Source organism: Delphinus delphis, chromosome 1 (genome assembly GCF_949987515.2).
Source record: "Delphinus delphis chromosome 1, mDelDel1.2, whole genome shotgun sequence".
Lineage (NCBI taxonomy): Eukaryota > Metazoa > Chordata > Mammalia > Artiodactyla > Delphinidae > Delphinus > Delphinus delphis.
The window spans coordinates 116,058,756-116,080,259 of NC_082683.1; the positions used below are offsets into that span (position 1 = coordinate 116,058,756).

At 54.7% G+C, this 21,504-nt stretch overlaps 1 protein-coding gene across 4 annotated transcripts in view; it reads right to left on the reverse strand.

Annotated features, from left to right (window-relative positions):
* The window catches only part of NECTIN4 (nectin cell adhesion molecule 4), a 26,736-nt gene continuing 5,232 nt past the window's right edge, over window positions 1-21,504 (reverse strand). Inside the window, exons 1-9 of one of the 4 annotated variants that reach the window (XM_060032748.1) lie at window positions 16,240-16,570; window positions 7,302-7,661; window positions 5,734-6,024; window positions 4,523-4,643; window positions 3,437-3,585; window positions 3,032-3,188; window positions 2,536-2,611; window positions 2,087-2,161; window positions 1-1,754 (exon numbers count right to left, since the gene is read on the reverse strand). In XM_060032748.1, the coding sequence (XP_059888731.1) occupies window positions 1,530-1,754; window positions 2,087-2,161; window positions 2,536-2,611; window positions 3,032-3,188; window positions 3,437-3,585; window positions 4,523-4,643; window positions 5,734-6,024; window positions 7,302-7,661; window positions 16,240-16,315 (1,530 nt within the window). In that variant the 5' untranslated portion in view covers window positions 16,316-16,570 and the 3' untranslated portion in view covers window positions 1-1,529. Of the gene's footprint in view, window positions 1,755-2,019; window positions 2,162-2,535; window positions 2,612-3,031; window positions 3,189-3,436; window positions 3,586-4,522; window positions 4,644-5,733; window positions 6,025-7,301; window positions 7,662-9,930; window positions 9,965-16,239; window positions 16,575-21,504 lie in introns of those variants that run through there. The other 3 variants (XM_060032764.1, XM_060032760.1, XM_060032752.1) reach the window with 3 other exon arrangements.

The following is a 21,504-nucleotide window of genomic DNA, read 5'->3' on the forward strand; positions in this document are numbered from 1 at the left end:
CAGGTTTTATCTGTTTATTTAAAAACAGAATATCTTTTTTATGTACAAATATTAACATATTTACACAAAATATACATACTAGAGTTCCATATCTTCAGGTTCCGCCTCCAAAGTCCTGGGCTGGCTGGAGAGCAGGGGATGAGAGTCTCTCCTTTGGTCCAGAAATCCAGCAGAGTTCGGGCTGAGCAGGGTTTGGGCACTAAATCTAGATATTCTGGTTGAATGTATTTGGGTGGGGCAGGCAAAAATGGACCTTATCTAATCCCAACCAGAGAAACGGCTGGAAGTTAGTGACCCAAGTTAGTAACCCTGAGACTCCTGGGGAAAAGGAGACATTCTTGCTCCCAGCAGCTCCTTCACCTCCCTTGGTCTATAATCACTCTTCTCTCTCCCCTACACCACAACCAAACCAGAAGCCCTTGTCACCAAGTCCTAGCAGCCCCCCACCAAGGGATCACAAACAACTGTGGATACAACTAAGAAAACATGAGGCTAGGGGAAGAGCTCAGGAGCCCCTAGGGCCAAGGACCCTACCTACCCTCCCATAGCCAGTAACGGAGGGGCGCACACCCCTCCTTCAAACTCTATCAGCTCTTCGGCTCCTTCCCAAGAGCCTGCCTAGATTAAGATGCCTTAGACGGAGCACCTTTCAGAACCACAGGAACTAACCCCCTGGGGTAGGACCTGAGCAAGGTCTAGCTTTGCTGAATTCTTGTGTAGGCTGATGTCACTTTAAGCAGTCCTTGCAGTAATAAATGTCCAGGTGAATCAAAAGTTTATAAAAAGTCTTTTGTCTTATGAATGCATTTGGGGCAGTAGTCCTCAAAGAAGCTCCACTGTGCAGGTTTACGTACAACAAATACGTACATGCAGCAGGCCCAGAGGCCACCAGAGGGCAGAGGGTTTCTTCTGTAACAGTTTGAGCCTCTGGCCCACCCCTAGGCCCGCTGCTTTACACTTGCCCTGACAGCTCCCAAGTGGTGGGAGCCCGGCTCCCGCACTCAGGAGGCCAGATTCCAGCTCCAGCTATGCCCGCACACCTGGACCTGGCCCACAGTCTCCACCTCCCGCCTCCAACCTCTGCATCATTAATACTGCTCTGGGGTCTGAGGAAAACACCTGCGTTTTACAGGCAAAGGTCACACAGCCACACGACACATGCACCGATCCCCTGTGGCGTTCCCCATGCAGCCGCTGAACCCTGTGGCACACACACCACGGTTCACTTGGACTCTGACGTGACAACACAACGCACACCGTGGGCACGGTCACCCCTCCGCGCACACACAGTGCACACTCAGACAAGCACTAATGCACACACAGTGACCTGCACACACTGTGGGAGGGACTCAACAAGCAGAGCCCTTCCGTCATCCAACAGAAGGACCGGAGGAAAAGGTCGAGCAGTCAGTGGGGTGGGAAGCATCTTCCTCAGGAAATGAGGTGTGTAGGGAGGCTCCCCGGGGATGAGCTGAAATCTTCCATGTCAGCAGAGGGAGCCAGGCTTAGGGGACGGAGGCAAGCCTGGGTCAGACCAGGTGCCCCCGCCCATTGATGTAGATGCCATTGCCCGTGGGCTTGGCCCGCAGGGTCCCGTTCTCCTGAACAAAATGGTTCATGGCCTGTTTGATGCCTTCATCCTGATCTTCCTCCTCCTCTGTCCGCCCAGAGCCTGGAGACAACAGTTCAGTCTGTGTTTCAATCTCCCGCACTGTGGTCAGCGTGGAGTAACTGCGGCCCTCTGCCTCTTCGCTCTGGAGACCAAGGGCGGAGGGCAAGTCAGGAACCAAGGCGGGGCAGCCAGACGTGAGGGGGTCGGCTGGGGCACGCTGGGGTCAGAGGTAAGGCACAAGCAGGGGTTATGGTTGCTCAACGGCTCAGAGATGGGGGGCCAGGAATGAATGTTAGGCCTGGGGAAGGGGAGACTAGAGAGCAAAGGCATAGCGGGGCGGGGAGGGGATGGGATGGGGCAGCATGAGTCTGAGGTATCAGGGACCAGTGAAGGGGCAGCTGACGCACCACATCTGGGACCCGGAGAGGGGCCTGAGGAGAGTGGGAGGGACGCCGGTGGGGCCGGGGGCCTCACCATCACAGAGCAGCTACTGTTGTCCTTGAGACCATCAGGGTGGCCCTCGGCTGTCAGCCCTACACTCTCCTCCGGCTGCAAGGCCCGCACATGGGGGAGGAGTCAGAACAGCGCTCAGCCTCTTCACCTCTGTCCTCCCCCAGCCTCCCCCCAATCACCTTCCCCCCAGCCTGACCTGTCCATTCTCTCCTCGATGCAAACATCCTCACTTCCCCCACCCCTACCCTCATCCCACCCTCATCCCGCCCTGAAACCAGTGCTGAGGGTGGCTTCCCACAGCAACCTCGAAGGGGGTTGCTGAAGGGGGCCCTCTGAAGGAGCCCAGCAAACCCAGAGCAGCTCCAGACCTGCCGGGGCTGAGTCAGCGGCGGCCAGACCTGGGGGCGGGCTGCGCTTCTGGTCTGCAGAGGGGCCCCGGCCCCAAGAATGCATCCAACCTTGGCACACACCTGGTTCCTGGGGTCCGAGTGATGGGAATGCAGCCTCCGGATGGAGTTCTCCCTGGTCAGGGTCAGCTCCTCCTCACTGGGAAGACACCCCCTGGTCAGGAGCTGAGGGTAGTGGTAGCCTCCCAAGGTGAACCTAGCCTGGCCAAGCCTATGTGAGCCGGGGCTGGAGGGTGTGGGCGCTGGGTTGTCCCTGCAAGTGCGAGTGAGTGGCTGTAGGTGGCGGTGCGGCTGCAGATCGTGTGTGTGCCCCTGTGATACACGTGCATGTGGATCTGACCCTCACTCAGGCAGTGTGGCTCCCCTCAGCCAGCTGCGACCCAGGCCCCAAGGCCCTTCTCACCTCCCAGAAGACTGGCTCTGCCTACCTCTGGTCCACAAGCTCCTCAGATGTCAGGCCGCCCAGTCTCCTCTCGCTCCTCGGTCCTGGCCCACCTCCTGCTTGCCTCCCCTTTGTTCCCTGCTTACCTCTACCCGCCCATGAGTGGCCAGTACTCACTATTTCTGGGTCATCTGCTGGGCCTTGCGCCGATGGTATCGGGACATGAGCACCACCACCACCACCAGAAGGCAGAACAAGAGTGCGGCGATCACACCCACCACCACCACGGAGGCCGACACCAGATCCACCTGCTTCCCCGTGGTATCCTGGGGGTCTGCTGGAGACAGGCCACTGTCTGAGGCCGATGCCCAGATCCCTGACCGGCCCCCGGACTCCACAGCCCCCCACACACTGTCCTCACAGAACACGTCCCAGGACCACCCCCTCAGCCTGGCCCTCTGCAAAATACATGCAGTCCAGCCCCCTCCAAATCAATACTCTCCCAATTCATTCTCTCTGTCTTGCTCTCTGTCCCCCGACCAGGCCCTTGGACCAGGTCCCAGCCTCTGCCCCAGTGCTTACCAAGAACATCCACATCCACCTGCGAATCCCTTGAGGAGAGCTCATTGCTGACATGGCAGACGTAGGTGCCACTGTGCTCAGTGGTCAGCGGGGGGAAGGTCAGGGTATCTCCTTCTGCTTGTACCCCACTGGGCAGAGGCCCGTCCAGCCTGGAGGACAGGGAAGCTGATGGGTGCTGGCTGGGGAGGGCTGAGACTGCCACGACCCAACGTGCCCGGGCAGCTCTCCACCTCCCTCCCCCATGACGTCACCCAGAGCCACCGGCTGTTCCCACGGTGCCCCTCCTTCCCCTAGGCAGGTCTAGGCAGAGGTCCCTTCTCCCTGCCGCCCAGCCTGACCCAGGCACCCACACACACACTTGGGGAAGATCCACACGCATGCCGTCCCACAAACTCCATAGGCATCACGTCATCCCGCACTAGGTACCAGGTCCACACGGTATATAAAGTCCACACAACAGGACTGTTCCTTCCTATCGGGGCTCAGATGTACTTGGACAATGTGACTGCATGCTCCAGCACCCACGATGTTTCATGGCAGGATACATGAACACAGCCCCAGGCACAAGGCCACATGCATGGCTCATCTGCTCACATGTGAGCCTGTCATGGGCTCACACACATGTGTCCCTGACCCCTCCCTGATTGTCTGGACATCTCAGACCCTGAAAAAAAGTCAAAGAACTGGCAGAGATGGGTGGGTGCTTCTGAGGTGCTAGCAACCTGGTAGTGACTCTAAGAGTGTTAGTTTCACAACAGTCACAGTCAGCTGTATCTTTTTGTCTTATTCACTTTAGGCACTTACATAAATATATAAAGTATTAACATCGAAATGCTGTATTATATTTCACAATTTTAAAGTTAAGGGAAAAAAAGCCAAGGACTTATCAGCTAATTTCCTGCCAATTACCATGTATCCTACACTCCTAGGTGCAAGGCAATAACAATGTTTGGTGACCATGCATATTCTTGTATTGGTTTGAACACGTGCCCTAATTTATCTGGGGTTCAGAATATATTGTCCCAGCCCATGGTGAGTATGTGCTGGTCCTGAGGGAAAGACCCTGGTCCCAAGCTAGGCCCTTACCGTGTCCAGTTGTACGAGGGAGGAGGCTGCCCTTCACTCAGGCACTTGAGCATAGCTCCTTCTCTGCCAACCTGCCACAGCTTTTGGTCTTCAAGGCCCCTCACAGAGGCCTCAGCAAGGACTGGAATGAAAAGTTGGAGGAGAAAGAATGGAAATGATACCTTTGATCATGCTCTTCCTCAAAGGGCCCCCGCCCCAGGCCCCACTTTGCCTGGAATAGCCTCCCCCTGCCCTTCTCCATCTTACTCATCTGCGGCCAAAGCTAGCCCAGCCCCGCCTTACTGACAGCTCCCTCCCCTCTCGAAGTTCAGAGAGTCCACATGGGTTTACCTGTGCAATGAGCCTATAAGTCCCTCTGCACAGCAATGTGGCACACCTTTTCTGAATCCCCCGTGGTCCGTAGCATAGCGCTAGTCACAGAACAGGTGCTCAGCAAACACTCCCTGATTCATCAAAGGCTTAACCATCCTACTAGTTCATTCATTTCTTTTTTTTTTTCTTGGGTGTGTGGCGCAGCTTGTGTGATCTTAATTCCCCAACCAAGGATCGAACCCGGGCCTTTGGCAGCAAAAGCATGGAGTCCTAACCACTGGATCACCAGGGAATTCCGGTTCATTCACTTCTTTCACAGACATTTGTTGAGGACCTACTTAGTGCCAAATGCTGGGTTAGTATGAGTAGAAAACAGTGCTATCCTCCAGAGAGGCTCAAAGTCTAATGCCAGGAAAACAATATCGACTGTCGACCGAGCACCTTCTATGCACTAAGCGCTATGCGAGAGGCACTGCATTCGTTCAGAACCCTGTAAAGTTGACATAATAATACTCCTGCTGATGAAGAAAATGAACCTTAATAAGATTGAATAACAGCTGGTAAACAGCAGAACTAGGGCTCATCCCAAGTCTAGCTGTCTTCAAATCCTAAACTATTTTCCAAAATGCTTTTAATTCCATGTTTATATCTGATTCTCCCAACAACCCCTGAAGCAGGGCCAGCTCCTTTGTAAACAGAAGGACACAAGGTCAGAGTGATTTGCCAAGGTCACCTGGGATGGGCTCCAGGTCTCCTACCTTGGACTGGTGCTCTCGCAGCCATACAAGGTGGCCTCCAGGACCCAGGCTGGCCAGACTGGTGTGGCCTAGGGTCTTTCACTATCTCACCAATCCTCTTGGAGCCCATGGGGGCGCCCTACCCAAGATCCAGGTACTCACAGGCCACTTGGAGGATGTGGGTGATCCTTTGGTCCTGGAGCAGGCCAGGGTGCGACACCACGCAGGTAAGTGGCTGTCCATTCATGCTGCGGCTGGGCACCAGATGGAATTCTGAAGTGACAGCAGCTGAGCGAGAGTGCGCGAAAGAGCGACTGGATGTTGTGCCCTTGACCTCTGTGTCCCAGGTCACGCTGGGGGCCGGGCTACCCTCTGCTGTGCAGGAAGCTGCCAGTGTCAGGCCCTGGCCCTCTTCTAGTGCTGGACCAGGATTCAGCGAGGGCAGGGGAGGCACTGCAGATGGGGGGGAGGCAGAAATCACAACCTTCACAACCCCTGTCAGGAGGCCCCGCCCCATCCCGGTTCAGTCTTGCACAGGTGCAAGTTTCAGGCCCCTTTTTCTTCTTTTATTTCATCAACAAAGATGCCAGGTGAGTGGTAGCATTTCAGTGGACTTTGTACCTTTCTCCAATGCTTGAATTTTTTACAATGAGTACGGGTCATTTTTCAAATAAAAATAATGAAGTAATTAAAAAACTAACCAGATAACATCTATATAATAATAATAATAGCCATCATTTATTAAGCACTTACTATGTGCCCAGAATTGTGCTAAACACTTTACAAACGTTGTCTCTTTTAATCCTGTCAACAGACACGAAGTAGGTGTTACTATCTGTATTTTACAGCTGAAGAAACTGAAGCCCAGGGAGGTTAAATGATTTATTCCAGATCAGTAGCTATTAGGTGGTGAAGCCAAGATCCACACCCAGATTTTTCTACCAAGGCTGGTATTACTAACTTCCGTGTAGATAAAGGGAAACTATAAAGGCCTTTATTTATTTTTATCTTCATAACATTAACAGTCCAAGCACAGAATGGAAAAGACTTAACTTGACCATAAGTCTAGGGCATCCGTGCAAAGTGGTGGTTTAAAAAGGTGATTGTGGTCTCCAACCACATTCACTGAAGGTCCAGATCAGGAAAGGTCTCAGCCCCACTGGTCATGCACAGCCACACTGGTCATAGCTGGGTCTGCATGTCCACATCTAGGCACCACATTCTAAAACCATGGAGCCCAAGGTGATGAGGGAGGCTCTGAATGAGTGTCTTTAGTAGAACTGTTGCAGAAACCTGTAAGTTTAGCTTGAAGAAGAAGAGACTTGGGTGGGGCATGACAGAGGTCCTCAGCTGGTGGAAAGGCTGTCGTGCAGAAGGGAGAATAAGCCTGTGTCATCTTGCTGGGGTGGGTGAAAGCAACCGAGAGGGAGATTTCAGATCAGCAGAAGGAAGAACAGCCTAATACGTGGATTCTTCCCCAAGCCTGACCAAGCAGTATCAAGCTTTTGGGGTCACTTGGAGAGAATTTCTGGATTGGGGTGAGGGGGGGTGGCTAAATGAAGCTCCCTCATCCCTACAGGGCCCCACCTCTTCTTCCTGTTCCGCTTCTGCCCGCTCCATCTCTGCATCCCCCCGCCTCCAGCTTCTGCCCTCCAAGACCCGGGGCCTGAGGACCTGGTGCTTCTGCACACACAGCACCCCCGCCCCCATGCCTAACGGGCCCCACTTACCCAGCACGCGGAGCCGAAGCTGCGCCTGGAAGCTGCCGGCAGGGAAGGTACTGACGCGACACTCGTACTCGCCCTCGTCCGCCTGCACCGCGTTGCGCAGAAGCACCGCACCGTCCAGGGGGTTCCTTGGGGGAGGCGGCTGTTCCACGCGGCCCTCGTAGGCTGAGCTCACGTATAGCCCGTATTTAGAGTTCAGAAGTGCCAGCTCCTGGCCGCCCTCGCCCTCATGCACACGAGCCCATGCCACTTGCTCCACCTGCTCGCCCGGGTCCCCTCGGTAGAAGCAGGGCAGTTTTGCGTCCTGGCCCAGCACCACGGTCACCAAGTCCGAGGTCTCCAGCTCGCCCGCCGGGCACCGACCTGCAGGGGGGCAGACAGAAGCAGCCAGGATTAGGGGCGCCGCCAGAGCCGGGGGAACACTTAACCACAATGATAATGTCCGCAAAGGCAGCCCGGAACTCCTGGAGCACTTTATGCTTGCAAAGCACATTCAGTCCATTACCTCATTAGATTCACAAAACATTCCCAAGAGGCAGGTGTTATTATCGCCGTTTAACAGATGAGAAAACTGAGACCCAGAGACAGGAAGTGACTTGCCTAAGGCCACACAGGTGGTATGTGGAAGAGTCATACCCTCTCTCAGCCCAGGATTGTGTCCTGAGCAATTGTAAGGTGGGGACTATAACAAGAGAAGAGACCCAGCCTCTGCCCTCAGGGAGCTCCGGGAAATGGATTTTGTGCACACAAAGATGGGAAGCCATGGACAAACTTTCACAGAAGGCTCAACCTACCAAGGGGGGGGAAAAGTGAATGCTTTCAGAAACTGTGGCCAGGAACCAAGGCAAGGGTGGAGAACAGTTGGTGTCTGGGATGGGGCATGTAGTGTAGGAAGGGTCCAAACCAGCAGGCCCTTCGGAACAGTCTTTTCATGGCTTTAAGATGAGAGACCTGGATTCCCAGAGAGAAGAAGGTATTCTATGTGGGAGGAAGGGCACGAACCAAGGCTCAGAGACAGGAATGAGAAAGTCACCGAAGACAGAAAGGCCCCAGGTCAGAGGCCCAGAGATACGAGGTCAGCACAGACACACATGACAGGGTCAGAACCGTGAGCCAGAATCGGAGGACCAGAGATAGGGACCAGTGACAAAAGGCAAGTGTTTTGTGCATGACAAGGAGCAGTATGAAGCAGTCAGGGGTATCTATCATGTAGCATTATCTGCAAAGAAGGATGCATTTCCTGCACTCACAGAACCTGAGCTTTATTCTGGAAGAGGAGATACGTAAGGAGACAGCTATGGAAACACTTGTGATGGTTTCTGATTTAGTGCTTAGTGGTGTGTTGCAGGTTAGTCGTGGGATGGGACAGTCACAGTGGTCCCGAGTCACATGGGAGGGGCTCATGCATGAGTTGGGTAGAATCAGGAGGGGATGAGACCTGGAAAGGGGTCCCAGGTAAGGGACCAAGGTGGGCGAACCCCAAGGAGGTGGAGAGGCTGGCTGGTTCAGGAAGCAGAGAGGAGAGGACAGAACTAAGGCAGAGCAGGAAGTGGGACATCTGGTCAGAGAAAAATCACCCAGGACCTTCCATACCAGGCAAAGGAATTCAGATTTGGCCAAGAGGACATAGGGAGTCCCTAAAGCATGAAGCCAATGGGCGTGTGCCCTCAGACTAGAAAGTAGGGAGACTGGGGACAGGAGACCCTCTAGGACCCTCCAGCTGCCATCCTGCACCGTGCTGCTGAGAGGACGGGACAGTTCCAGGGGAAGTTTGGCAGGATTTGGTCACTGATCAGAAAGAGAGAAGAGTCTCAAAGACAACTCCTGGGTTTCTAGGATAAGTAACTTATGAGGGAGGCATGGCCGGGGAATCTCATGGCTGGGAAGAAAGAAATTTGGAGTTGTGGAATAAAGCGTGTGAAACACAGGGCTGGGGGCTGAGGCTGCAGACAGAGTGAAGGCTCTCTGGGATGGCAAGAGCTCCTTGCATTGGAATGCGTATGCAGCAATTCCCAAAAGTTCAAAGCTCCTGCCTCTGGCCAGCACTTCACACACCCTGCTGGCCCTCACCTTGCTTCCACCTGGAGCTCCTGCTGGAACGCCCTCCTCCCTATGTCTGGCAGCTCCTAGTCATCACTGTCTGGGTAACTCCTACTCATCCTTGAAGACTCTGCTTAGACATCACTTGCTCCTGGAGTCCTCCCTCCCCCCACCCCCACCTCAGGCAGAGTGAGGTGCCCTTCCTCTGTTCTCCTCTAGCACCCTGCTTTGACCCATCGTAGTACTTTATACCACAGATTGTATTTGCTATTTTCTTGTCTGCCTCTTCCACCAGATTGAGAACCTCAAGAGTATAAACTCGGTCTCACATCACGTATGGAAACACGGTTTCTGATTTAGTGCTCAGTGGTCTGCATTCCCGGCACATAATTCGTGCTCAGTTAATGTTTATTGACTGACTGACTGAGTGAATGGGCGTGTGAATGAATGAATGCGAGAGACAGGCGGAAGAAGGAAAGGGGAGAATGAGGAGGAATGTGCAGTCTTTGGTTGGGCTGGGCAGGGAGGGGGTTGGCATGGCAACCTTAGGCTTGCCTTAGAGACAACATTAGAGACAGGATAGGCTGGCTACCTGGGTTCTCTGCCAAAGGAAACACCTCCAGACTGGACCTAGGGAGAAGGAAGGGGATGCAGGGCGTCAGGCACGGAGGGAGAAAGTGAAGCCCCGCTAGAGTGGACCAGAGGGTTCCAGTGAGGCAGAGCGTGGGACAGAGGAAGGGGGTCCCATGGCCCTGCTTGCAAGGGAGGAGGAAGGGAGGATACTCTTGGAAGCTGGGAGGTCCCAAACAGGACAGGACAGACCTGCAGGGCCAGATACCAGGGCCCTGACCTGCCTAAGCTGATGTTGGTCCCACCCAGCCCAGCCTGGGAGTCCAGCTAACCATCTGCACCTCTCCCAGACACCTCCTCCTGGCGCCAGAGGAAGCAGGGCTGCCAAGGAAGGGCTGGAGGTGGGCTTGAGATAGGGGCTTCCCAGTACTTCCTCTGCTTTGAACACTGGTGTCCATGCAGGTCACAGGGAGTCCAAGGCCTGCTCCACTGGGACACTCAAACCCTTTCAAAGACTATTTCTAGGACAATGTCAGATGGCATATTTTCCATCCCCATCCCTACACTTGCTAACCAGCTGGCCCCTCCCCAACATGAATCACTCACATTTCCCCCCCAAAAAAATACCTTTTTTTTTTTTTTTTTTTTTTTGCCACACAGCGGCATGCAGGATCTTAGTTCCCCAACCAGGGATCGAACTCATGCCCCCTGCAGTGGAAGCTCAGAGTCCTAACCACTGAACTGCCAGGGAATTCCCAAAAATACCCTCTTAGGGTACAACATGCATCAAGTCCCCAGCACATGTCTGAGTCCAATCTTCCACATCCCTACCTGTGGGTCCAAGATCCCCATGAACCCAAGTGATAAGCCCAAGCTTTGCAGGTTGAGGAACCCAGTAAAACCAGAAAGTCCCTTCTGGGTGAGCTCCCCATTGTCCTAAATCCACTGTTTAGTGGGAGCATATCAGCTTGAGCAACGCCTTCCTTCACTTACACACACGCGCGCGCACACACACACACACGCGCGCGCGCTGCGCGCGCTGCAAGAGAAGGAAAGGAAAACTTGGGCTTCAGAATCCCTGTCCTGGGCTTGTGGACCCAGAAGCTCATACTCCCAGGGTAAGGTAGGCCAGGACTGCCTCCCACTTCTCTCCCCCACCCAGTGCCCACCCAGCATCCGCATGATGATGTCACCAGAGCAAAGGAGACACACCGCCTGCCTGGTGAGGTCACCCTGCGGGCATGTAGTAGCCAGGCCAGGCCCACGGACCCTTCTGCTGCAAACTGTTTCCTGAGCCTGGTGGACTCTGCTGGCTGGGCACTCCTCCCTCTGACCCTCCCCCCCACTCCCCTCCCCTCCCCTCCCCTGCTTCTGGGAGTACCAGGATGCCTGGGTGATTCAGCCACTGCTGCACAGCAGGCCTAGCCTCAGTCACCACCAGCCACCACCTTGCGCAAGGGAGAGAACAGGCCCAACTGGCCAGACGGGATCCCTGCCCTCAGCCTCCCCCACCCCGGGCCAAGCCCCCACGGGCCTCTTTGGGGCCCTGCCCTCTGTGTACCCTGCCTGCTCCCAGACGGGCCCTCCATTCCTGGCTTGGGCTGGCTGCCTGTTCCCCACCCTGTGCCTGGGTCCCAACTTTCCTATCTGTGTGAGGCCCGGCCTCTGATCTCCAGAGGGGCAACAGGCTGGCAGCTGCAGATGACAGCATCTCTGGGGAAGGAGGCTTTTCTTTCTGAGGAGACTGTCTCCTTCAGCATCCCCTGCTCGTACATCTAGGGGTACACAGTGGGGTCCTAGAGATGGGCCTGTGAGTAGGAAGAAGGGAATAAGTGTGAGCCTTTTGCGTCTGAACGTACATCTTTGGGTGAGGGTCTGGGGAGTCTCAGTGCTGGTTAACGTGCAGGAGAGGCTGTCTCTTTGCATGAACTTGGGGGCGTTTCGCACATTTCAGGAAAGCGTGTGTGCTTGTCTGCATCCAGAGGGGGCTATGAAATGCGTGTGTGTGTGAATGTGCGCACACAGTAAATATTTTCATGTCGGTTTCTCTTGGCTTCTGCATGGCTGTCTGTCTCAGCTGCCTTAGGTCAGTGGTGTGTCGCTCGGCGCCTTCGCCTCTGCACCCGTTTGGAGTATCGCCCAGGCAGCCCTCCCCACCCCACCCCAGACCTGAGGGCAGATGCATCTCAGGTGGGGGGACCCAGAGATGAGGTCACTGTCCCTCCAGGGTGATGGGAAATAACCATCAAGGACGCCCCAACGGAACAAAACAAAAGCTCTCTCTACCCTTGCTCCTCAGGTTCCTACTAGAAGGACCCCCACCCTTCTCACCCCCCAGCCACGCCCCCAGGCCCTCCAGCACCTCTGGCCCCCCAAGGAGGCCTCTCCCTGGGAATCTCCGTCAGGCCTCTGCTGCTGCCACCACCAGAAAAACCAGCTCTAGCTCCAGGCCTGGGGTGAGGGTTGTCTAGTGTAGGTTTGGTGGGAAGTGGTGGGGGGAGACCCTGCCTGGGGCTAGGGGGAGGGGTCCAAGCTATCTAGGGTCTCACTCTCCTTTGTTAACTCTTGCCTCCCCTCACCCCACAGAAGCAGCCTCCACCAGAGACAGGTGGAATGTGTGGGTGAATTTGGGATAAGAAAGGATGTGGGAGGGGAGCCCTGAAGCCCCCCATTCAGGACAGGTGATATACACAACCCAGCACTTTTTTTCTTCCATCCTTCCCCCCACAGCCTTGGCCTTGGCATGCTAATTTGAAAACCAGCAAGATTCTCCCTCTGCATTCATCCACCTCCCTCATTTACCCCACATTGTCCTAAGCCCCCCAGCTTAGTGAGAGCTTCCCAACCCGGGCAAAGCGCCCACCACAGATTAGTGGATGGGGAGGGGGGCCACACCAATCACAAAGGGAGGTGAGAACAATGGGGGAGGACAGGCCTTGAGGCAGCCCCGGCTCTGGCCCAGACACAGCTTCCAGCACAGGTAAGTCCCCTAAACCCCCAGGGAGCCAGAGTCTGAGCCCGGCTGAGTCACCAAAACAGCCACACCGTGGGTGGGAGACCCAGAATTCCGCTTCTCCCAAACTCCTGAGATCCTAACCCCCTCCCCAGTCCTGCCAGCCAACCACCCCCCTCCCACATCTCTGCAAGTGTGGCCAGCTCTGCCCCGCCCCAAATCACAACCTCAACCCAGCTCTCAGGACATGCCAGCCAGTTTTAAAGGCTAGAGGGGAGGAGGGTGGCCTGAGAACTGTGGGTAAACTTCTGAGGCCAGAGGCTCCCTGCCTCAGTGAAAGAGTGACCCCGACCCCCTCCTGCACAGCCCTGCTCCAGGGGGCTTGGTGGCTTGCCTCCAGTTCTGAACTTGACCTTCGCATTTTAGATTCTGTTCCCAGATCCAACCCCTAGGCTTCTCTCCTCCCTTCACTCCTGACTCAGCTCCCCACCCCACCTCCATCCCTTCTCTCTGTCCAGACTTTGGTTAGCACCAGGGCAAGTTTGGAAGGCCGGGAAGCCCAGGCGTTCTCTCCTCACTAGGCTGGCTCCCCACGGTGGCTGACCCCCCTTCACTTTGCCTGGAGGACCCCAGGATCCCGAGGCTGGGGTCTAGAGGCTGGGACTGTGGACTCTACTATGAGCCCCTCACTGCCATCTCTGTGGCTGGGATCCCCTTAGCCCAGCTCCCTGAAACACTGGGGTGGGACCAAGGTCAATGGGGCCACAGGGCTTCCCTGGGATTCCCCCTAGTTCTCCCCACCTTGGGCAGGGAAGCTAGCCTGCCTTTCTGGCTTCCCCGGCTTTGGGTAGATCCTACAGGAAAGGGCCTGCCCCCCTCCATAAACAGGAGTAGAAAAGCAGGGATGGGGCCCTTCCCTTTCTAGGAAACTAACTTCAGACAGAAAGCTGGTCCTAACCCTCAGAGGAGAGACCTCAGAATTCAGAGAACCCCGTGCAGGGCTCAGTTGGGCCCCAAAATAGATCTAGGAACTAGGATCCTATTGGGGGGATATCTGTAGATTTAGGTCCCTCAGGCCCAGGGCAGGAGATGGGGAGGGAGAAGGGAGGGGACCTCACCTGGAAACTCATCCCATTAAGGAGAGACAAAGAGCTGTGGTGTCGAGGTGCCTCCCTAGCCTGGGCTCCTTTCCCTGCCAGGGGTGGGGCAGGGCCCTGGGGCTCAGAGCTCTAATGGCCCAGGACTTGGTGGGGGCACTAATTTGCAGCAGTGCAGGGGCAGAAGGCAATATCCAGGGTAAAGCTACCCTTGGTCCCCACTGCGAAATGGGGTCAGGACATTTCCCCCTTCTGTCACCACAGCCAGACTCACCGCCTCTTCCAGCACCCAGCACCCACCTTCAGTTCGGGGCTGCATATTTACGCAGCCACAGGCTTTCAGAGCTGGAAGGCCTATAGGGATCATCTGGTTCTACCTCCTGGTCTGCTGAAGTCTAGTTTCTTAGTTGCCCAAGGTCGTGTAGCAAATTAATTGCAGGAAAGGGACCAGAACCCAAGACTCCTGACTTCCCAGTCCAAGGCTTTTTCAGAGACAAGAAACACTCTAGTTTCCTGGGGGCCATTGAGGAGATGCCTACAGAGGAGCCAGAATAGGGGTGGCAGTTAGGTGGGCGCATCTGATCCTCGGGCTAGGAACCTGGAGTCTGAGTTCCAGCCTTCAGAGCACCCTCCGGCTCCGTGCAGGTTATAGCAGTAGATCATGGCTCACTGGGCACCAGCTTCCCTGGAGCCGGGTAGCCACAGCACCTGTCCAGGCACTGGGCAAGGTTGGGGTGACGCCCTAACTAGAAGGGGTGTCCTCTACCCTTCCCTGGCTTCTCTGGGGACTTTGTCTTGTTCACTGCTGCATCTCCAGCATCCAGCACCCTGGCTATCCCTAGTGTGCACTCAGGCACTATGCTTTAATGAACTAGGAACTGGGAGACCAAGACACTAACCCTGGTTACGTTTCTAACACTGAGTAATATTGTTAGCTCACTTGCCTATCTGTTTCTTTCAGTTTTCCCATCTGTAAAATGAGGGAGTTGAATCGATGATCTCTTTGGTAACTTCTGAGTCCTGAGACATCATGGCTCCATTCTTTAGGCGTGGGTAGATCCTACAGGAAAATGACTGCCGAGTTCCCTGGCCCCAGCAAACAGGCCCCGCCCTCTTGGCCTAAGCGAGTGAGAAGGTTGTCTGGAAGATGGGAATTAAGATGTAGGGGGTAGGGGGGATGGCAGGGCTTGGAGTTTCAGTAACCTGCGATTGGAGGCTGGGCCAACAGCCTTTCCATTATAAGATCAGAGCAGAAGCAGCCCCTACCCATCCACACGTCTAGACCTCACTCTCCTCCGCACAGCCTTAGCTGGGGATGGAGGTTGGGGGACATCACTGCTAGGCCCTGCTGGACAACTGAGGCTCCGTCACTACTGATCCTGGGACTGGGAATCAAACTGTCCCATATAGATAAGGCCTTGTCTTTCCAAGGAGAAAGATTTCTCAGTTGCCCATTATCCTGGGAACAGCCTACAGAATCCCACCTACCGTGGACTCATTATGTTCACGCACGCACACACACACATATACTCTCCCCCACTCTGAAGATTATAAATTCCTATAATTTATATCTTCTGTATATACATTACACGAGAGCGATACAAGGCATCTAGTTGAGAAAATGGGGGGACGGGGATAAACAAAAGAATGCCCTAGGGTAGGGCACTCTAGAAGCTACCCTTCCCTAGACCCCCACTCTTCTGAGTAACCGCCTGATTCCCACCCTGGTACCTCATAGTGTGCTCAGGGACAGAGGGGGCCAGAGAGAGAAGAGCTTCCAGCTCCCCTGTAGTCACCCAACAGTATTCTAGGATATCGTGAACAGAGGAGAAGGAGATAGAAAGACCCTGTCTGCTCTCTGGGCCTCAGGCTTCCCTCACCTTGATGACTGGGGAAACCAGCTGCAGCCCCAGTCAGCAATTCTGAAGCCCAGGGTGTAGGCGAGGGAACCTCCAGGAAAACCTGGGGTGAAAGGGTCCCCACCAGTTCTACCTCCCTGGCCACCTGCAACGGGTCACCGTGTCTCTTCCCCAAGAGACAGCTCCAGCCCTTTGGCTGAGGTGGTCAGGGACCCCAGACCCAATGACCTGGCCTGGGGCTGGAAGGGGACATGAAGCAGGAGAGCTACAGTGGCTCTTCTGGGGGCACTACTATCCGCTGGAGGTGGGAGAGAGAGATTGATTCCTCAGTTCAGAGTAAAAGGAAAGGGAATGTGTATGTGTGCGTGCGTGTGTGTGTGTTGGCTTGGGCTCAGAAGCAAGGATCCTGAAGCAAGTCCTACCTGTAAACGATGCCAGGAGCAGTAGTGGCAGCCATGCCTCAGGCCCGCACATCTCGGCTCCCAGGGACAGAGGCATCGGTCAAAAGGCAGAGCTGCCTGGTGTTTCTGAAGTTCCACTGAGTTCTCCCTGGGAGCCGGCTCTAGAGCTGGATCGGGCACCGACCCAGAAGACAGGAAGTCACGGAGTCCTCAGGCACTGCCGCACTTGCCTGTCCCACTAGGATCTCCACTCGGGGACCCGGTCCCGTTCCACCCACCCAACCGTAGCTACCCGCAAGTAGCCGTGATCGGGATCTCCGAGCTCCCCCAGAGCTGCTTCCCACGCCGTGGCCAACAACGACAGCAGAAACTTGGGAACCTGCTCAGCAGGTCAGAACAGGTGCGTCTTTGGGGGCTGGGCCTGGCGCGGAGACACGGCAGCCGCCACCCCCACAGCCTGCGCTGGCTAATGGGTGCCAGAGAGGGAGGGAAGGAGGGAAGGACCTGGGAGGTGGGATTCCATCGTCAGCTCCAGGCTTTACCTGGCAGTGTGTGGAAGGGGCTGTGACCGGAGAGGAAAGGCTTGGGGGGGGCGGGGGGGGATAGGGGCTGGGTAGGAGAAGGCCTGGTGTGGCTCAAAGAGGGAGGCGCCAGGCCAGGAGGAACAGGGGCAAGGCCCTTGTGGGTGGAAAGGAACCCAAGCATCCCACACCCCAGCCAGCCTTGCTGCCTTCCCCCCGGCCTTGCCAAGTTCCCCAGTCTCCCAGAGGGGTTCAGCTTGGGAGCCAGAATCAGAGAAAGCCAGAACTGAGGACAGTACTGGCCCAAATACCTCATCCATCAGATGAGAAAACAGAGGCCCAGAGTGAGGAAGGGGCTTGCTGGAGGACACACAACTTAGGTGGTATCCCTACATCCCTATCCCTGAGGCAGGGAGTTAGTTCAAAGACCCCTCAGATGGAACTTAAGCGACCCCCTCCGCTTCACCCCTACCCCACAGAGGATAAGCCAAGGAATTGACCGAGGAATTAACCCCACAGATTCCTGGCCTCCCTAGCAGGACCCTCTATCAGCATCAACACCTTCTCATTACTGGCCAGAAGTCCCCAAAGTGAGTCAGCACTACCTGAGTGGAAAGGGGTTCCTTTCCACCATCTCCATGGTCATTTTATCCATTTATCCCATGGTCATTGGACAAGCCACATGTCCGGACTTTGCAAGGACAATCTTTTTTTTTTTTTTTTGCGGTACGCGGGCCTCTCACTGCTGTGGCCTCTCCCGTTGCGGAGCACAGGCTCCGGACGCGCAGGCTCAGCGGCCATGGCTCACGGGCCCAGCCGCTCCGCGGCATGTGGGATCTTCCCGGACCGGGGCACGAACCCGTGTCCCCTGCATCGGCAGGCGGACTCCCAACCACTGTGCCACCAGGGAAGCCCGCAAGGACAATCTTGATTCCAAATACTCTATCCTTATGTCCCTATAGGTGTACTCAGACCTGTAAGACCACACGTTTCCGTGTTGGATGCATATAATGTAACCACCAAGTTACACAAAAACTTACTGGCCTAGCTGGGATAGCCAGAGGAGGGGGCAGACTCTGAACTCCCTGAAAATTGAGGGATGGGGAGGGGCAAGATTGCTGACATACTGGAGCTAAAAATATATATATACAGGTAGACAGGAGAGAAGAGAAGATACATACGGGTTAAAATCTTGCAGTGGGATCCTTTTGTCTGGAGAGGGGCAGGAAGGAGGGGCCGGGACCAGCAAGGTGGGAGGTCATTTCAGGTAGAATATTTTCCACACACACACGCACCCCCGCCTCTACCTGTCAAAATCTTACTCATCTTTCAAAACTGACCTCAAGTGCCACATCTTCCATGAAGCCTTCTCAGCTCCTCCCACCTAAAATTAATCTTTCTCCCTTCTGTTCTTCCTCAGCCTCTGCTAGTCCCTTTATTATAGTCTGTGTACTCATAATTTGTGCACATCTTATCTCCTTAACTAAATTGTAAGCTTCACTTCAAGAAGCAACAATTGAAGCCTGCTGTGTGCCAAGGATTCAGTAAATGTGTTAAATGGAGGGACAGGACGAGCGCTGTAGTCTGTGAACTCCTGGAAAGTCAGGCTTGTTTTATAATCTTGTCTCAGTCATCCATGCTAGGACAGTCCACAGCACTTAATGGAGACTGAATACATTTTTGTTGAAGGCATGGTGTTATGAACGGAAAAGGCGGTCAGGTAGAGGAGTGGAGATCCTGACTCTCCTGAATCTGGTTAGAGACCCAGACTTTAACGTGCCTCTGGACCGTGACCCCAACTCTCTCTCTCTAGATCCCAAATCTCAGCAGGGTCCATGGTAGCAACCTCTTCTTGGAGGGCTGTTTCCCACAGGTCGGGGCCAGGCCGAATGCCAAAGCTCCTGTTTCTCTCCACCTCCACTTTGGTGAACCCCTTCCCCTCTTCGGGACTCACATCGCACCTGTGCCAGGGAAGCAGCCCCACCCCTATGCTGCTTTGAGATGCACGGTGGCAGGGGTGGGGTAGAGCAGGGGGGAATGGGAGGGAGGAGCGTCCCGTGTTATAATTATAATCATCAAACCTTGGATCCCATCGCGTGATTTCAGAGGAACTCCCTTCCTTCCCACAGGTTCACCCCTCCTGGTCCAGGAAACCACAGGAGAAACTGAGGCACGGTGGTAGGAAAGCAGTTAGATCAAAAGGTGGGTATCCTGTCCCTCTATCTCCTTCAGCCTTTTAGCTCACAATACATCCCAGTACTGCCAGTCAGGAAGTCAGTGAGCCTCTGGCTGGGACCCTCAGTCACCCACCCCCAACTCCAGCCATGTGGAGCATGGAGGCTGGACATTCCAGAGGTGTTAAGTCCAGGCTGAGCCAAATATCTTTTCATGGGTATGTTCAGGTCCTATTAGACCCCAGAGGTGGCCTTGGAGGGAGGGCTACGTGTATCACTGGGCCTGAAAGGGAGCGCTTGGGCCAGGCAGTGATTCCAGCCCTCTGCTCGAGGTAGGGATCTTCCTCCCCCTTATCTAACAGATATCGGTCTCCAAGTTCCCCTGCCCCCATGCCCTCAGTCCCGCACATCTCACAAGGGCCATGCTCTTGGGGAATACGCCCTCATCCTTCGGCCTTGCCTTCACTCTTCTGGGATGAAGCTTGCAGAAGGCAAATGCCAGGGTTGGGGCTAGAAGGAAATACTGGCTGGGGAAGACTTTCCAGACCAGTGCCTGGTCTCTTAGGTTCTGTTCTTTCTTCCTCAGTGAACCCCCATTCCCCTCATGCCTCACTACCTACCCTCCTCCTACCTGCATTCTGGGCCCTAAGAATGGGAACAATTCAAGTCAAGACAGAATCCTTAGCATGTAAATTGTCTGAGCGGCACCACTGCACGCAAGGCCTGCATACCTGAGTTCATTCGACAGACATTAGGTAAGCACCTCTTCGTGCCAGGCTCCAGGGAGAGGACAGAGACACCTAATACATGGTCCCTGCCTTCAAGGAGTCCGCAGTTAGGACAGGCAGACACATAAACAACTATAACGTGCTATGTCCCTCCATCATGTGTTGCCTATACGTCTCTGTTTGTATATATGCCGTGTCCATACCCGGGGCTGTCTCTATGTGCGTAACCGCAGATGTTCATCACCTGCGTGTATCTGATGATCCGCTTGTAACCTGTGTCTGTCCCCATGGCAGGCTGCACACCTCAGCCAAACCGGTTGGAGTGGGTTGTGCTGAAATTTTTGTTTGTGTCAATGGGACTTGGAGGTGAGTCAGGGAGGGACAAGGATGGGTGGGGTGGTGTGGGGGAGAAGAAGAGTGAGAGTGAGGGTCAGAGTGAGTGAGTAGGGGAAGGAGGGAGTGGGTCAAGGTAGGAAGGGCTGGGGGCGGGGTATCAGGAGGATGGGTTGGGGGAAGGAGCAGATGAGAGGGTTTCTTAGTGAGTAATATCCTATTTGTCTGCAGTGGGATCCCAGGTCAAAGAGTCAGAGGCTGGCAGGGAGACCCTCGGGCTTTGGGAGAGATAAGAGTGGTTAATAAATCAGAGTGGAACTCGTTGCAAGCATGGATGTGGACCAAATGTCTGTAATCCATTTCTATACAGCTTTGTTTCTCTGTGTGATATTAAGCTAGTCTTGATCTGCTCATTGCCTTGGCTTCTTTGTACAGAGAAGTGTTGGGAGGTTGACTGACGTTGTAGTGGAAGATTACTGATAGGGGACTTGATTCCATCCCCCAGGACCAAGGCTATTGCAGGTAGAAGCTTCAAGGTCCTTCTTCCTGCTCCTCCCTAGGACTCTCCTCACCCACAGAGGACTGGGAAGCGATCCCCACACAGAAAACAGGTACTCCTGCAGCTTTTCCTCCACTGCAAATCGCCTTTGCTCCCCCCGCAGCTGGAGCTTCACTGTGCCCAGTATTAGGATGCTGGCATCCTGCTTTCCAAGAGATTCCATCTAAACATTGCCATGTGCTGTGCTGTTCCTATCTGCCTATCCTGCAGGCCCACTGATCCCCAGTACCCAGCCCCATCCCTTAGTGACAACCACACTTCCTGGTTGCCTAACAACATCACTTACAGTTCAGGAGGCTGGATTTGCTTGTTCCTAAAGAGTCCTGAAGCTAGAGTGAGGAAGTAGCTGAACATATGGCACATTTGGGCCCTGTATCTCAGTAGGCCACTGTGTGCAGAGCCCCCTCCTCCTTGCTCTCACCCCATGGACTCTCCGAACTTCTGTAAACACATGGTCGTAGAATCAGGGACCAGGGCATGGGTAAAGAGAGAGATGCCTTATTCTTTGACCCTGTGGTCTCTGGGTAGGCTAGCACTTTTAGAAGGCTCTAGAAATAGGTCCTGGCTGGCCCAGGACAAGGGTAGGAGCCCTCGTGGAAATCAGAGTCTTCCAAGTGCTGACAAAAGCAGCAGAAGATGCAGTGGTTAGGAGGAGGTAAGAGCAAAGTTTAAGTGGGGTCCTAAGAATTTGATGAGAGAATGGATTCTAGTGAGGACCCCAAGCTGCGCTCCTCTGCATTCTCCCCATCCCTGTCCCCACCCCTGACCACAGAAAGAGCCAGGCTCCTCCCAGGAGCTCACCTGTTGAGGAACATGCATGTAGGCAGCCCCCAAGGGCCAGCCCAGCCTGCAGAGCCTGCACCACCAGGGCATTTTCAGGTAACACCTGGCCTCTGTAGTTTCTCACACTCATCTCCAGGTATCCAGCTTAGATGCTGAGGGTGTGGTTCCTCTCTAAACCAAAGACTGCC